At 50.8% G+C, this 17,184-nt stretch overlaps 1 protein-coding gene across 1 annotated transcript in view; it reads left to right on the forward strand.

The window, feature by feature from the left end:
- The first annotated feature begins 5,578 nt into the window (after positions 1-5,578).
- The window catches only part of LOC139240577 (zinc finger protein 391-like), a 12,447-nt gene continuing 841 nt past the window's right edge, over positions 5,579-17,184 (forward strand). Inside the window, exons 1-2 of the mRNA XM_070869120.1 lie at positions 5,579-5,784; positions 16,249-17,120. Of these exons, the coding sequence (XP_070725221.1) occupies positions 5,579-5,784; positions 16,249-17,120 (1,078 nt within the window). The remainder of the gene's footprint in view (positions 5,785-16,248; positions 17,121-17,184) is intronic.

The raw sequence follows: 17,184 nt of genomic DNA on the forward strand, positions 1-17,184 counted from the left end.
CCCCCCAGTCATCAAGATCCACGGCGCGGCCCTGGACAACGTGGACCATTTCCCATACCTCGGGAGCCTCTCATCAACAAAAGCAGACATTGACGACGAGATCCAACACCGCCTCCAGTGCGCCAGTGCAGCCTTCGGCTGCCTGAGGAAAAGAGTGTTTGAAGATCAGGCCCTCAAACCTACCACCAAGCTCATGGTCTACAGGGCTGTAGTGATACCCGCCCTCCTGTATGGCTCAGAGACATGGACCATGTACAATAGACACCTCAAGTCGCTGGAGAAATACCACCAACGATGTCTCCGCAAGATCCTACAAATCCCCCGGGAGGACAGACGCACCAACGTTAGCGTCCTCGACCAGGCCAACATCCCCAGCATCGAAGCACTGACCACATTCGACCAGCTCCGCTGGGCAGGGCCACATTGTCCGCATGTCCCCGACACGAGACTCCCTAAGCAAATGCTCTATGCAGAGCTCCTTCATGGTAAATGAGCCAAAGGTGGGCAGCGGAAACGTTACAAGGACAGCCTCAAAACCTCCCTGGTAAAGTGCGACATCCCCACTGACACCTGGGAGCCCCTGGTCGAAGACCGCTTTAAGTGGAGAAAGTGCATTGGGGGGGCGTTGAGCACTTCGAGTCTCAACGCCGAGAGCGTGAAGAGGTCAGGCGCAGGCAGCGGAAGAAGCGTGCGGCAAACCCCTTCCCTTGACGAATGTCTGTCCCACCAGTTACGGGGTCTGTGGCTCTTGTATTGGACTGTTCAGCCACCAAAGAACTCACTTCAGGAGTGGAAGCAAGTCTTCCTCGATTCTGAGGGACTGCCTATGATGTGACTCGAAGGGCTGAATGGCCTACCACTGCTCCTATTTTCTATGTTTCTATGTAAGTTTATTTTTAACTCTATTAAAATCCTTAAAAATAACTCCCCCAAATATTTTTTTTCTAAAACATTTAATTACAATTAATTTTAAATATGTGAGGTGTTTTGTTTATTTAATAAGCTGTGTTTGGGTGTTTTAAGGTGTTTTCTCATTGATAGTAATGGGAACTTGTACAAACGGAGCTCCCATGTTTATCAATGAGAATACTGCATAGTGATTGGTGGGCCAGGCCCACATGACTCCAGCATGTACGTACATGCAAGACATCTCCCGGTGCGCAGCGCAGTGAACCTAGGCCTCCGACCGGGATCCTATGTTCCTCCGGGATCGGCAGGTACTTCCAAACATTTTTTTGCGGCATTGTTCCACTGTCCGTGGAACGGTACAGTTGGCACTGACAACCATTGCAACTTCTGACCATGCTGCCATTTATGCTTTTCACGGCGCTTTCGACTTTGTGGTCCCAATGATCGGCACGCATTTCGCCTCAACATAGAAACATAGAAAATAGGTGCAGGAGTAGGCCATTCGGCCCTTCGAGCCTGCACCGCCATTCAATGTGATCATGGCTGATCATGCACCTTCAGTACCCCACTCCCACTTTCTCTCCATACCCCTTGATCCCTTTAGCCGTAAGGGCCACATCTAACTCCCGCTTGAATATATCTAACGAACTGGCCTCAACAACTTTCTGTGGTAGAGAATTCCACAGGTTCACAATTCTCTGGGTGAAGAAGTTTCTCCTCATCTCGGTCCGAAATGGCTTACCCCTTATCCTTAGACTGTGACCCCTGGTTCTGGACTTCCCCAACATCAGGAACATTCTTCCTGCATCTAACCTGTCCAGTCCCGTCAGAATTTTATATGTTTCTAAGAGATCCCCTCTCATTCTTCTAAATTCCAGTGAATATAAGCCCAGTCGATCCAGTCTTTCTTCATATGTCAGTCCTGCTATCCCAGGAATCAGTCTGGTGAACCTTCGCTGCACTCCCTCAATAGCAAGTACGTCCTTCCTCAGATTAGGAGAACCAAAACTGTACACAATACTCAAGGTGTGGTCTCACCAAGGCCCTGTACAACTGCAGTAAGACCTCCATGCTCCCATACTCAAATCCTCTCGCTATGAAGGCCAACATGCCATTTGCTTTCTTTACTGCCTGCTTTACCTGCATGCCTACTTTCAATGACTGATGTACCATGACACCCAGATCTCGTTGCACCTCCTCTTTTACTAATTTGTCACCATTCAGATAATAATCTGCCTTCCTGTTTTTGCCACCAAAGTGGATAACCACACATGTATCCACATTATATTGCATCTGCCATGCATTTGCCCATTCACCTAACCTGTTCAAGTCCCCCTACAGCCTCCTCACAGCTCACACTGCCACCCAGCTTAGTGTCATCTGCAAACGTGGAGATATTACATTCAATTCCTTTGTCTAAATCATTAAGGTATATTGTAAATAGCTGGGGTCCCAGCACTGAACCTTGCTGTACCCCACTAGTCCCTGCCTGCCATTCTGAAAATAACCCGTTTATTCCTACTCTTTGCTTCCTGTCTGCCAACGAGTTCTCTATCCACGTCAATACATTACCCCCAATACCATGTGCCTTAATTTTGCACACCAATCTCTTGTGTGGGACCTTGTCAAACGCCTTGCGAAAGTTCAAATACACCACATCCACTGGTTTTCCCTTGTCCACTCGACTAGTTACATCCTCAAAAAACTCTAGAAGATTTGTCAAGCATGATTTCCCTTTCATAAATCCATGCTGACTTGGACCGATCCTGTCACTGCTTTCCAAATGCGCTGCTATTACATCTTTAATAATTGATTCCAGCATTTTCCCCACCACTGATGTCAGGCTATAATTACCCGTTTTCTCTCCCTCCTTTTTTAAAAAGTGGGGTTACATTAGCTACCCTCCAATCCATAGGTACTGATCCAGAGTCCATGGAATTTTGGAAAATGATCACCAATGCATCCACTATTTCTAGGGCCACTTCCTTAAGTACTCTGGGATGGAGACTATCAGGACCTGGGGATTTATGGGCCATCAGTCCCATCAGTTTCCCTAACACCATTTCCTGACTAATAAGGATTTCCCTTAGTGAAGACAGAACCAAAGTATTTGTTCAATTGGTCTGCCATTTCTTTGTTCCCCATTATAAATTCACCTGATTCTGACTGCAAGGGACCTACATTAGTCTTCACTAATCTTTTTCTCTTCACATATCAAGAGAAGCTTTTGCAGTCAGTTTTTATGCTCCCTGCAAGCTTACTCTCATACTCTATTTTCCCCCTCCTAATTAAACCCTTAGTCCTCCTCTGCTAATTCTAAATTTCACCCAGTCCTCAGGTTTGCTGCTTTTTCTGGCCAATTTATATGCCTCTTCCTTGGATTTAACACTGCCCTTAATTTTCCTTGTTAGCCACAGTTGAGCCACCTTCCCCGTTTTATTTTTACGCCAGACAGGGATGTACAATAGTTGTAATTCATCCATGTGATCTTTAAATGTCTGCCATTGTCTATCCACTGTCAACCCTTTAACTATCACTTGCCAGTCTATTCTAGCCAATTCAGGCCTCATGCCGTTGAAGTTACCTTTCCTTAAGTTCAGCATCCTAGTTTCTGATTTAACTGTGTCACTCTCCATCTTAATAAAGAATTCTACCATATTATGGTCACTCTTTCCCAAGGGGCCTCGCACAACAAGATTGCAATTAGTCCCTTCTCATTACACATCACCCAGTCTAGGATAGCCAGCACTCTGTTGGTTCCTCGACATATTGGTCTAGAAAACCATCCCTAATACACTCCAGGAAATCCTCCTCCACCGCATTGCTACCAGTTTGATTAGCCCAATTAATATGTAGATTAAAGTCGCCCATGATAACTGCTGTACCTTTATTGCACACATTCCTTATTTCTTGTTTGATGCGGTCCCCAATTTCTTGTTTGATGCGATCCACTGTCAACCCTTTAAGTATCATTCGCCAGTCTATCCTAGCCAAATCACGTCTCATACCATCGAAGTTTTCTTTCTTTAAGTTCAGGACCCTAGTCTCTGAATTAACTGTGTCTGAGGCATGTGCTGAGATCACCGTCAGTGAAATTCTGAGCTCTTTTCATGAGTTTGATACTTGCATTTCACTCAACTTTTAATTATTTCAAATTATTTCAAGATTTTTAAAAGTCTTTAAACATAGAAACATAGAAATTTACAGCGCAGAAGGAGGCCATTCCAGCCCATCGTGTCCACGCCGGCCGACAAAGAGCTGCATGGCCCTCGGTCAGCAGCCCTGAAGGTTACATATAAACCTATGAACAATCACAGAAAGGCAAAGAGCACCCAGCCCAACCAGTCCGCCTCACACAACTGCAACACCCCTTATACTGAAACATTCTACACTCCACCCCAACCGGAGCCATGTGTTCTCCTGGGAGAGGCAAAAACCAGATAAAAACCCAGGCCAATTAATGGAGAAACAATCTGGGAAAATTCCTCTCCGACCCATCCAGGCGATCGACACTAGTCCAGGAGATCACCCTGACCGTATTTGATTCCCTGCAGTACTTACCATTATATCTGCGCCGGCCAGCAAGAGGTCATCCAGTCTAATCCCAATTACCAGCTCTAGGTCCGTAACCCTGCAGGTTACGGCACTTTAAGTGCACATCCAACCATCTCTTAACAGTGGTGAGGGTTTCTGCATCCACCACTCTTCCAGGCAGCGAATTCCAGATTCCCACAACCCTCTGCGTAAAGAAGCCCCCCTCAAATCCCCTCTAAACCTTCAACCAACCACCTTAAAACTATGCCCCCTCGTAATAGACCCCTCCACCAATGGAAATAGACCCTTACTATCCACTATGTCCAGGCCCCTCAATATTTTGTACATCTCAATGAGGTCTCCTGTCAACCTCCTCTGTTCCAATGAGAACAAAACCAGCCTATCCAATCTGTCCTCATAACTAACATTCTCCATTCCAGACAGCATCCGAGTAAATCTCCCCTGCACCCCCTCTCGTGCAGTCATCATCATCATAGGCCGTCCCGCGAGCGAGGATGACTTGCTTCCATGAGAGTTCAGATGTTTCAATGAAGGACCCGATGTTCCAGTCCTGAACTCCAGTTGAAGGGTGGAAGATGCCTGTGCGTGAATTATTTTTAACGTGGGGTGACCGTTGCACATCAGCCACCCCACGGGCTTGACGGAGCAAGGTCTTTATCCAGCGGCATGGATTAACCAGGACGACTGGAGACCTGCTCTGCTGCAGGGACCCAGTGCGCGCACATATCGCACACAGTGTGGGCTGGGCCCGTGCTGCCCCCTGGGCCCCATACCCTCATTTGCTGCTCCTTCGCCCCGATGTTCCAGGACCTGGCGCTCCAGCTCTGTAGCCCCGACCTGCGGTGGTGTTCTCACACAGGTCGGGGCGGCCCACCATTATATCTGCCATGTGTTTGCCCATTGCAACCAGTCGATGTTTTGAAGTCTGTTACTATTACTGTTAAATGATTCTTCTTTCTTTACCCACGCTTGCTGACCAGTCACCATTTCTCCTGTAACGTTTTAAAGGTAAGTTGTGTTGGGTGTGAGTTTGCGTCCTGTAAATGCTGCCCCCCCCCCCCTTCTCTCACAGCCTGGAACAGCAGTTTACAAAAGCTTTCACTGTGAGTCCAGGATGGAAATTCACAACATTCTCTCCTCCTGGTTCCTGGCCCAGGGACAGGCCGCGCATGCGCCCTGCTGCCCCCTGAGCTCTCAAGGTGGCGGCCGTCCCCCCCAGGCCTGTCACCGGGAGAAAGCCCTGCAGCTGCCCCTCAGGGCCCCCGCTCGGGGAAAGGCCGGAGCCACAGGTTCTCGTTCGGGGCCTGAGGCCCGCACCGGGTGTGTGTGTGAAGCAGATAATGCAGGGTGTTGTTTCTTGGGCCTGGGCTTGGGCCCGCACAAGGGCAATCACATCCTTCCTATAATTCGGCGACCAGAACTGCACGCAGTACTCCAGCTGTGGCCTAACTAAAGTATTATACAATTTAAGCATAACCTCCCTGCTCTTGTATTCTATGCCTCGGCCAATAAAGGCAAGCATTCCGTATGCCTTCTTTACTCACCTTATCCACCTGGCCTGCTACCTTCAGGGATCTGTGGACAAGCACTCCAAGGTCCCTTTGTTCAACTACACTATTAAGTGGCCTACCGCTCAATGTGTATACCCTTTCCTTATTAGCCCTCCCAAAGTGCATCACCTCACACTTCTCTGAATTAAATTCCATTTGCCACTGCTCTGCCCACCTGACCAGTAGATTGATATCCTCCTGCAGCCCATGACTTTCCTCTTCATTATCAACCACACAGCAAATTTTAGTGTCGTCTGCAAACTTCTTAATCATACTCCCTATATTCAAATCTAAATCGTTGATATATACCACAAAAAGCAAGGGACCCAGCACTGAACCCTGTGGAACCCCACTGGAAACATCCTTCCCAGTCACAAAAACATCCATCAACCATTACCCTTTGCTTCCTACCTCCAAGCCAATTTTGGATCCAACTTGCCACTTTGCCCTGGATCCCACAGGCTTTAACCTTCGTGACCAGTCTACCATGTGGGACCTTATCAAAAGCTTTGCTAAAGTCCATATATACTACATCGTACACACTACCCTCATCGACCCTCTTGGTTACCGCCTCAAAAAATTCAATCAGGTTAGTCAAACACAATCTTCCCTTAACAAATCCGTGCTGACTGTCCCTAATTAATCCTTGGCTTTCCCAATGCAGATTTATCCTGTCTTTCAGGAGTTTTTCCAATAATTTTCCCACCACTGAGATTAGGCTGACAGGCCTGTAATTACTCGGCCTATCCTTTTTTCCCTTCTTAAACAAGGGTACTGCATTAAATTGCTTTAAATCTCTTTGAAAGTCTTTAAAACTGACAAATTTTTAAAAAATTGTAAAGTCTTTAAAATGTTCTGAAAGAGTACAATAATCTTTCAAAATTGTACAGAAACATCTTACCTTAAAAGCTTCCCAGCCACTTTCAATGTTGCAGACTATGAACAGTTAAACAAAAACGGGAGGCATGGCCTATTCAAATTAGCTCTTTAGACATGTCTTGTGGGCGAGTTTATTTTACGAAGGAAGCGTGATGTCATCCACTGCCCAGGAACCTCACAGATAATAATAACTTTTATTTATATAACACCTTTAACATAGTAAAACATCCCAGGGTGCTTCACAACAGTGTTGCAGACAAACAGATAAATTTGACACCAAGCCACAGAAGAAATTAAAACAGATGACCAAAAGGTTGGTTAAAGAGGTAGGTTTTAACGAGCGCCTTAAAGGAGGAAAGAGAGGTAGAGAGGCGGAGAGGTATGGGGAGGAAGTTCCAGAGCTTGGGGCCCAGGCTGCTGAGTTTTGGATGATATCAAGTTTACGTAGTACGGAATGTGGGAGGCCAACCAGGAGTGAGTTGCAGTAGTCAAGTCTAGAGGTAACAAAGGCATGAATGAGGGTTTCAGCAGCAGAAGAGCTGAGGCAGGGGCGGAGGCGGGCAATGTTACGGAGGTGGAAAAAGGCGGTTTTAGTGGTGATGCTGATCAGCCATGATCATATTGAATGGTGGTGCAGGCTCGAGGGGCCAAATGGCCTACTCCTGCACCTATTTTCGATGTTTCTATGTGGCTGAAAACTCATTTCAGGGTCAAATATGACACCTAGATTGCAAACAGTTGTTCACCCTCAGATTGATGCTGGGGAGAGGGATGGAGTCAGTGGTTAGGGAACGCAGTTTTGTGGTGGGGGCCAAAGATAATAGCTTCGGTCTTCCCAATATTTAATTGGAGAACATTTTTGCTCATTCCAGTCCTGGATGTCGGACAAACAGTCGGACAATTTAAATACCAAGCAGGGGTTGTGAGAAGTGGTGGAGAGGTAGAGCTGGGTGTCGTGGAAACTGACCTCGTGTTTCCGGATGATGTCGCCAAGGGGCAGCGTGTAGATGGGAAATAGGAGGGGGCCAACGACAGATCCTTGGGGGACACCAGAGGTAACGATGTGGGAGTGGGAAGAGAGGCCATTGCTGGAGATTTTCTGGCTATGATTAGATTTAATAAGATCATGGCTGATCTGATCATGGGCTCAACTCCACCTCCCCGTCCGCTCCCCAGAACCCTTGACTCCCCTATACTTTAGGAAGGATGTCAAGGCCTGCAAACGGGATTTTCGGCCCAACAAAAAAGATGATCTGGGTCATTATCATATTGCTGTTTGTGGGAGTGGTGCGGCGATTGAGGGTACGGGGCCCAGGGGAGCCGAGGGCCCAGGGGGCAGCACGGGCCCAGCCCACACTGTGTGATATGTGGGCGCACTAGGTCTGTGCAGCAGAGCAGGTCTCCAGTCGTCCTGGTTAACCCTTGCCCCTGGACCCAGACCTCGCTCTGTCAAGCCCCGTGTGGTGGCTGGTGTGCAACGGTCACCCCACGTTAAAAACATCCACCCACAGGCATCTTCCATCCCTTCAATTGGAGTTCAGGACTGGAACATCGGGTCCTTCATTGAAACATCTATGAACTCATATGGAAGCAAGTCATCCTCGTTCGAGGGACCACCTATGATGATGATGATGATGTTTGTGGGATCTTGCTATGCGCAAGTTGGCTGCCGCGTTTCTCACGTTACCACAATGTGACTCCACTCCAAAAAAGTGGCAGTGCAGCACTTTGCGACGTCCGGTGGTCGTGAAAAGGCACTGCAGAAATGCAACTTCTTTGAAGTGTGATCACTGCTGCAATGTCGGAAGTTGAAATTGAATGTTTTAAAGCTGGTTGGGAGAAAAAAAAAAGCTAACCGTGTAGAGGCTGACAATCCGTGGAGAAAAAGCCCCGGGCCAGAGGTTATCTTTGCCAGATGGCTCCCAGAGCGGCGAGCTGCACAAGTGCTGGGGAAGCTTTGTTTGCCCTGATTTAAAGCGGGAGTCCGCCCACCGGGCAATGGCGGCGTTTTCCCCCACAGTGCCCCGCGGCCCAGAAAGCGCCCTATCTGTTGAATGGGAACTGGCAGCACAAAGGATCGCGCTGTGTTGTGGGCCAGGGGAGGCTGAGCCCAGGCGAAGCGAGCTTGGTGCAGGCACAGGGTGCAGAGTAACCCGGCAGCGGCTGGCAGGCTAGGTGAGTAGGGTTGGAGGGGGCCCAGAGGGATTTAAGACCAATTGCAGTTCTGTCTTGTGCTTTGGGGAGGCTGGAGATGCATGCATCATTTACCTTACCCTTGCTTGTTAATTTGCAGGGTTATTTGCAAAACCCAATGTGTTTGCAGCCAGATTTCCAGTGCAATCTTAAGCACACTATGCCCTGCCAGCTGTGTAACCTCCTCCAGCCTGTGCAACACTCCCAGATCTCTGCACCCTTCCAATTCTGGCCTCTGCAGCAGCCACCGTTATCAGTCCTGCCTTCAGCTGCCTAGGCCCTAAGCTCTGGAATTCCCTCTCTGCATGCCTCTCTCTCTCAGCTCTTTAAAACTTCTCTGAACAAGCTCTTCGTCACCTGTCCTGCATAGCTCCTTGTCCGCGTCGCTGTCCAGTTCTGTCTGCTTTATGCTCCTGTGAGGCACCCTGAAAGGGCAAAAGACTTGCATTTCCACAGAACCTTTCATGAACACCAGGCGCCCATCACAGGCAGTCTCTCGGAATCGAGGAAGACTTGCTTCCACTCTAAAAGTGAGTTCTCAGTTGGCTGAACAGTCCAATGCGGGAACCACAGTCTCTGTCACAGGTGGGACAGACAGTGGTTGAGGGAAGGGGAGGGTGGGACTAGTTTGCCGCACGCTCCTTCCGCTGCCTGCGCTTGGTTTCTGCACGCTCTCGGCGACGAGACTCGAGGTGCTCAGCGCCCTCCCGGATGCTCTTCCTCCACTTAGGGCGGACTGGTCTTTGGCCAGGGACTCCCAGGTGTCGGTGGGGTGTTACATTTTATCAAGGAGGCTTTGAGGGTGTCCCTGTAACGTTTCCTCTGCCCACCTTTGGCTCGTTTGCTGTGAAGGAGTTCCGAGTAGAGCGCTTGCTTTGGGAGTCCCGTGTCGGGGGCATGTGGACAATGTGGCCTGCCCAGCGGAGCTGGTCGAGTGTGGTCAGTGCTTCGATGCTGGGGATGTTGGCCTGGTCGAGGACGCTGATGTTGGTGCGTCCGAACTCCCAGGGGAGTTGTAGGATCTTGCGGAGACATCGTTGGTGGTATTTCTCCAGCGACTTGAGGTGTCTACTGTACATGGTCCATGTCTCTGAGCCAAAGCGCTTTACAGCCAATGAAATACTTTTTGAACTGTGGCCGTTGTTTGTGTTGCAGAAAACTCGGCAGCCAAGTTGTGCACAGCAAGCTCCCAATGTGATAATGACCATATTATCTGTTTTGGTGATGCTGATTGAAGGATAAATATTGGCCCCATGATACCGTGGAGAACTCTCCCCGCTCTTCTTCGAAATAGTGCCGTGGTTTCTTTTATGTCCACCCGAGAGGATGAGTTATTGTGAACTAGCAAGGTGTACTCTGGTTGAATCGTTTACGCTGGCTTCATTTCTGGCTTCCGGGAGATTGAGGGTCTGGGCCTGGAGAGGCAGAGCTAGGATTGAACGAGGCCAGGCAGAGCCTGAGGGAGGGGGGGGGGGGGGGGGGGGGGAAGAGGAGGCCATGGCTCAGTGGGCAGCACTCTCGCCTCTGAGTCAGAAAGTTGTGGGTTCAACTCCCATTCCAGGGACTCGAGCACAAAATGTAAGCTGATACTCCAGTGCAGTACTGAGGGAGCACCGCACTGTCGGAGGGGCGGTACTGAGGGAGCGCCGCACTGTCGGAGGGGCGGTACTGAGGGAGCGCCGCACTGTCGGAGGGGCGGTACTGAGGGAACGCCGCACTGTCGGAGGGGCGGTACTGAGGGAGCGCCGCACTGTTGGAGGGGCGGTACTGAGGGAGCGCTGCACTGTCGGAGGGGCGTTACTGAGGGAGCGCCACACTGTCGGAGGGGCAGTGTTGAGGAAGGGGCAGCACTGAGGGAGTGCCGCACTGTCGGAGGGGCAGTACTGAAGGAGCGCTGCATTGTTGGAGGTGCCATCTTTCAAGGTGAGACATTACTTTGAGGCCCTGTCTGCTCTCAGGTGGATGTAAAAGATCCCACGGCCACTATTTCGAAGATGAGCAGGGGAGTTACCCCCGGTGTCATGGGGCCAATATTTATCCATCAATCAACAGAACAAAAGCAAATTATTTGGTCATAATCACATTGCTGTGTGTGGGAGCTTGCTGTGCACAAATTGGCTGCTGCGTTTCCCACATTACAGCAGTGACCACACTCCAAAAGCTCTTCCTTGTCTGTAAAGCGCTTTGGGACGTCTGGTGGTCATGAAAGGCGCTATATAAATGCAAGTCTTGGATGGAAGGCCGAGAATCTGAAGTTTGCTAGTTGGTGTGATGGGTTGGATGTGACTGTTGAACCCAAAACTTACCCCGACCAATCCAGGCCACGGTGCGCGTGAACAAGCCCTCGTATTGAGAAGGTCAAGGGGAGGTTAGATAGAGGGGTTGAAAATCATCAAATAATATCAAGTAAATAAGGAGATAGTGTTTCTACTGGCAGGAGGGTAACGACCCCCTATTTGAACAAGAGGGAGCAGGTTTAAGGTTCTGGGATGTGGGCATCGCTGGCCTGTCCTTAATCGCCCCTTGAGAAGGTGGTGCTGAGCAGCTTGTACTGCTGCAGTCCGTGTGGTGAAGTTGCTCCCACAGTGCTGACTTGTCGCAGCCGTTTTGGTCAAACTGAGTCACAGAGGGCAGTGAAGAGTCGACCACACTGCTGTAGGTCTGGAGTCACATATAGGGCCAGACCGGGTAAGGGCAGCAGATTTCCTTCCCTGAAGGGCATGAGTGAACCAGGTGGGTTTTTACGACAATCTGGTGGTTTCATGGTCACCAGTACTGATACTAGCTTTTTAATTCCAGATTTATTTAGTTAACTGAATTTAAATTCCCCAGCTGCCGTGGTGGGATTTGAACTCTTTGTCTCTGATTTATCAGTCTGGATTACTAATCCAGTAACATAACCACGGTGCTACTACACCTGAGGTGACGCCTGTATGGCTCAGAGACATGGACCATGTACAGTAGACATCTCAAGTCGCTGGAGAAATACCACCAACGCTGTCTCCGCAAGATCCCGCAAATCCCCTGGGAGGACAGACGCACCAACGTTAGCGTCCTCGACCAGGCCAACATCCCCAGCATCGAAGCACTGACCACACTCGACCAGCTCCGCTGGGCAGGCCACATTGTCCGCATGCCCCCGACACGAGACTCCCAAAGCAAGCGCTCGACTCGGAACTCCTTCACGGCAAACGAGCCAAAGGTGGGCAGAGGAACCGTTACAGGGATCACCCTCAAAGCCTCCCTGATAAAGTGCAACATCCCCACCGACACCTGGGAGTCCCTGGCCAAAGACCAGTCCGCCCTAAGTGGAGGAAGTGCATCCGGGAGGGCGCTGAGCACCTCGAGTCTCGTCGCCGAGAGCGTGTAGAAACCAAGCGCAGGCAGCGGAAGGAGCGTGCGGCAAACCAGTCCCACCCTCCCCTTCCCTCAACCACTGTCTGTCCCACCTGTGACAGGGACTGTGGCTCCCGTATTGGACTGTTCAGCCACCTAAGGACTCGTGTTAAGAGTGGAAGCAAGTCTGCCTCGATTCCGAGGGACTGCCTACGATGATGATGACACGAGGGGAAGGAATGCATTCCTTGAGCAGCCTGATTCTAATTTTAAGGTTGTGACCCCTTGTTCTGGACTCCCCCAGCAGAGGAAATAGACCCTGCTGTATTGACCCTGTTGAACTTTTTGACTTTTTGTCTGAAAGACAATTGGGGTAGTTTCTAAATGGTGAAAGGCTTAAAAACAGTGGAGGTCCAGGTACATCGATCATTAAAATGTAATAAGCAGGTACAGAAACTAATTAATGGGCTAAAGAAATGCTGGCCTTTATATCCAGAGGACTGGAATACAAGGGGGTAGAAGTTATGCTGCAGCTATACATCATCATCACAGGCAGTCCCTCGAAATCGAGGAAGACTTGCTTCCACTCTAAAAGTGAGTTCTCAGGTGGCTGAACAGTCCAATACGGGAACCACAGTCCCTGTCACAGGTGGGACAGACAGTGGTTGAGGGAAGGGGAGGGTGGGACTGGTTTGCCGCACGCTCCTTCCGCTGCCTGCGCTTGGTTTCTGCACGCTCTCGGCAACGAGACTCGAGGTGCTCAGCGCCCCTCCCGGATGCACTTCCTCCACTTAGGGCGGACTGGTCTTTGGCCCAGGGACTCCCAGGTGTCGGTGGGGATGTTGCACTTTATCAGGGAGGCTTTGAGGGTGGTCCCTGTAACGTTTCCTCTGCCCACCTTTGGCTCGTTTGCCGTGAAGGAGTTCCGAGTAGAGCGCTTGCTTTGGGAGTCTCGTGTCTGGGGCATGTGGACAATGTGGCCCTGCCCAGCGGAGCTGGTCGAGTGTGGTCAGTGCTTCGATGCTGGGGATGTTGGCCTGGTCGAGGACGCTAACGTTGGTGCGTCTGTCCTCCCAGGGGATTTGTAGGATCTTGCGGAGGCATCGTTGGTGGTATTTCTCAAGTGACTTGAGGTGCAGCTGTACAAAGCCCTGGTTAGATCACACCTGGGGCACTGTGAGCTGTTCTGGGCCCCACACCATAGGGAGGGTATATTGGTCTTGGAGGGAGTGCAGCGTAGGTTTACCAAAATGATTTCCGGAATTCAAGGGTTGAATTATGGAGAGATTGCACAAACTAGGGTTGCAATCCCTCAAATTTAGATGGTCAATGGGGTGATTTGACCAAAGTTTTCAGGATATTAAGGGGAACAGATAGGGTAGGTCGAGAGAAAGTATTTCCGCTGGTTGGGCAGTCTAAGTCTGGGAACATAGTCTCAAGATTAGAGATAGGCTTTTCAGGAGTGAAATTAGGAAAGATTTCTGCACACACAGGGTGGTAGAACTTTGGAACTCTCTTCCACAAACGGCAATTGATCCTGGGTCGGTTGTTAATTTTAAATCAGAGATTGATAGCTTCCTGTTAAGAATTAACCAAAGGTATTAAGGGATATGGGCCAAAGGCGGGATTTTGGAGTTAGGTCGCAGATCAACCATGCTCTCATTGAATTGCGGAACAGGCTCGAGGGGTAAATGGTGGTCTCCTGCTGCTATAAAAAGAAAGACTTGCATTTATATAGCGCCTTTCACGAACACCGGATGTCCCGAAGCGCTTTATAGCCAATGAAGTTCTTTTGGGAGTGTAGTGACTGTTGTACTATGGGAAACGCGGCAGCCAATTTGCGCACAGCAAGCTCCCACAAACAGCAATGTGATAATGACCCAGATAATCATGTTTTTCTTCTGTTGCTTGAGGGATCAATATTGGCCCCAGGACACCGGGGAGAACTCCCCCCACACCCCCAGCCCCTCCCCCCTGCTCTTTCAGAAATAGTGCCATGGGAGCTTTTACATCTCACCCGAGAGGGCAGACGGGGCTTCGGGTTGAAGAACATAAGAAATAGGAGCAGGAGTCGGGCATACGGCCCCTTGAGCCTGCTCCGCCATTCAATAAGATCATGGCTGATCTGATCATGGACTCAGCTCCACTTCCCTGCCCGCCCCTTTATCGTTTAAGAAACTGTCTATTTCTGTCTTAAATATATTCAATGTCCCGGCTTCCACAGCTCTCTGAGGCAGCGAATTCCACAGATTTACAACCCTCAGAGAAGAAACTCCTCCTCATCTCAGTTTTAAATGGGCGGCCCCTTATTTTAAGACCATGCCCCCTAGTTCTAGTCTCCCCCATCAATGGAAACATCCTCTCTGCATCCACCTTGTCGAGCCCCCTTATAATCTTATACGTTTCGATAAGATCACCTCTCATTCTTCTGAACTCCAATGAGTAGAGGCCCAACCTCCTCAACCTTTCCTCATAAGTCAACCCCCTCATCCCCGGAATCAACCGAGTGAACCTTCTCTGAACTGCCTCCAAAGCAAGTATATCCTTTCGTAAATATGGAAACCAAAACTGCACGTAGTACTCCAGGTGTGGCCTCACCAATACCCTGTATAACTGTAGCAAGACTTCCCTGCTTTTATACTCCATCCCCTTTGCAATAAAGGCCAAGATTCCATTGGCCTTCCTGATCACTTGCTGTACCTGCAGACTATCCTTTTGTGTTTCATGCACAAGGACCCCCAGGTCCCGCTGTACTGCAGCACTTTGCAATCTTTCTCCATTTAAATAATAACTTGCTCTTTGATTTTTTTCTGCTAAAGTGCATGACCTCACACTTTCCAACATTATACTCCATCTGACAAAGTTTTGCCCACTCACTTAGCCTATCTGTGTCCTTTTGCAGATTTTTTGTGTCCTCCTCACATTGCTTTTCCTCCCATCTTTGTATCGTCAGCAAACTTGTCTACGTTACACTCAGTCCCTTCTTCCAAGTCGTTAATATAGATTGTAAATAGTTGGTGACCCAGCACTGATCCCTGCGGCACCCCACTAGTTACTGGCTGCCAAACCGAGAATGAACCATTTATCCCGACTCTCTGTTCTCTGTTAGTTAGCCAATCCTCTATCCATGCTAATATATTACCCCCCAACCCTGTGAACTTTTACCTTGTGCAGTAACCTTTTATGTGGCACCTTGTCAAATGCCTTCTGGAAGTCCAAATACACCACATCCACTGGTTCCCCTTTATCCATCCTGTTCGTTACATCCTCAAAGAACTCCAGCAAATTTGTCAAACATGACTTGCCCTTCATAAATCCACGCTGACTCTGCCTGACCGAATTTTGCTTTTCCAAATGTCCTGCCACTGCTTGTTTAAGAATGGGCTCCAACATTTTTCCCAACCACAGATGTTAGGCTAACTGGCCTGTAGTTTCCTGCTTTTTGTCTGCCTCAATATATAGCATTTGTATAGCGCCTTTCACGAACACCGGACGTCCTGAAGCGCTTTACAGCCAATGAAGCACTTTTGGCGTGCCGTCCCTGTGGGAAACGCAGCAGTCAATTTGCGCACAGCAAGCTCCCACAAAGCCCAACGTGATAATGACGCACATCATCATGTTTTTGTTCTGTTGATTGAGGGATCGGTGTTGACACCGGGGCGAACTTCCTGCCCTCTCCAGAAAGAGTGTGACGGGATTGCTTCCGTCCCAGCCGAGGGGGCAGGCGGGGCCTCGGGTTTAACGTCCGATCTCGTACAGCGTTTGCTCCATTACGTCGGGGAGGGGGTGGATTGTCGGATTGATTGGCGTCCCTTTGTCTCGGCAGGTTCGAGCGGCCGGCGGCCGTGGGACGGCGGACGATGGACGGGGCGGCGGATGTTGGCGGCGAGACGGCGGGGCCCAGCCAGGCACTGGCGCTGGACGGGCGGGAGGGCCGGGGCTTCTGGTGCCTGCTGTGTGGCAAGCGCTTCCGCTGGCGCTGCCTGCTGGCTGCCCACGTGCGGGTGCACTCCGGGGAGCGGCCCTTCGGCTGCCCGCTGTGCCCCAAGCGCTTCGGCAAGGCGGGCGAGCTGCGGGCCCACCAGCGGGTGCACACCGGCGAGCGGCCCTTCGGCTGCCCGCTCTGCCCCAAGCGCTTTTACCGCTCCAGCCACCTCAGCCGGCACCAGCGCTTCCACGCCGGCGTGCGGCCCTTCCGCTGCGGCGAGTGCGCCAAGTGCTTCTTCACCTCCAGCCACCTGAGCCGGCACCAGCGGGTGCACTCCGGCGACAGGCCCCACGAGTGCGCCGACTGCACCAAGCGCTTCTACAGCCCCGGCGAGCTGGCCGTCCACCGCCGGGTCCACACCGGCGAGAAGCCCTACGCCTGCGCCGACTGCACCAAGCGCTTCAACCGGGCCGGCGACCTGACGGTGCACCGCCGGGCCCACACTGGCCGCGACCAGCCCCAGTGCGCCCAGTGCCACCGCCGCTTCAATCGGCCCAGCGAGCTGGTGGTGCACCAGCGCCTGCACTCGGGCGAGAAGCCCTTCCAGTGTGCCGTCTGCCAGAAGCGCTTCTACCGCTCCAGCAACCTGATCCAGCACCAGGGCATCCACACCGGGGAGAAGCCGTTCCCCTGCCCCGTCTGCCACAAGCGGTTCTACCGGTCCAGCAACCTGACCCGGCACCAGCGCAGCGAGGGACACGGACAGAAACGTACGCCACGCAATCTCCGCCCCCCCCCGCGCGCTCGCTCTCGCTCCCCCCCCCCCCCGCGCTC

This window comes from Pristiophorus japonicus, chromosome 32, assembly GCF_044704955.1.
Source record: "Pristiophorus japonicus isolate sPriJap1 chromosome 32, sPriJap1.hap1, whole genome shotgun sequence".
NCBI classification, from domain to species: Eukaryota; Metazoa; Chordata; class Chondrichthyes; family Pristiophoridae; genus Pristiophorus; species Pristiophorus japonicus.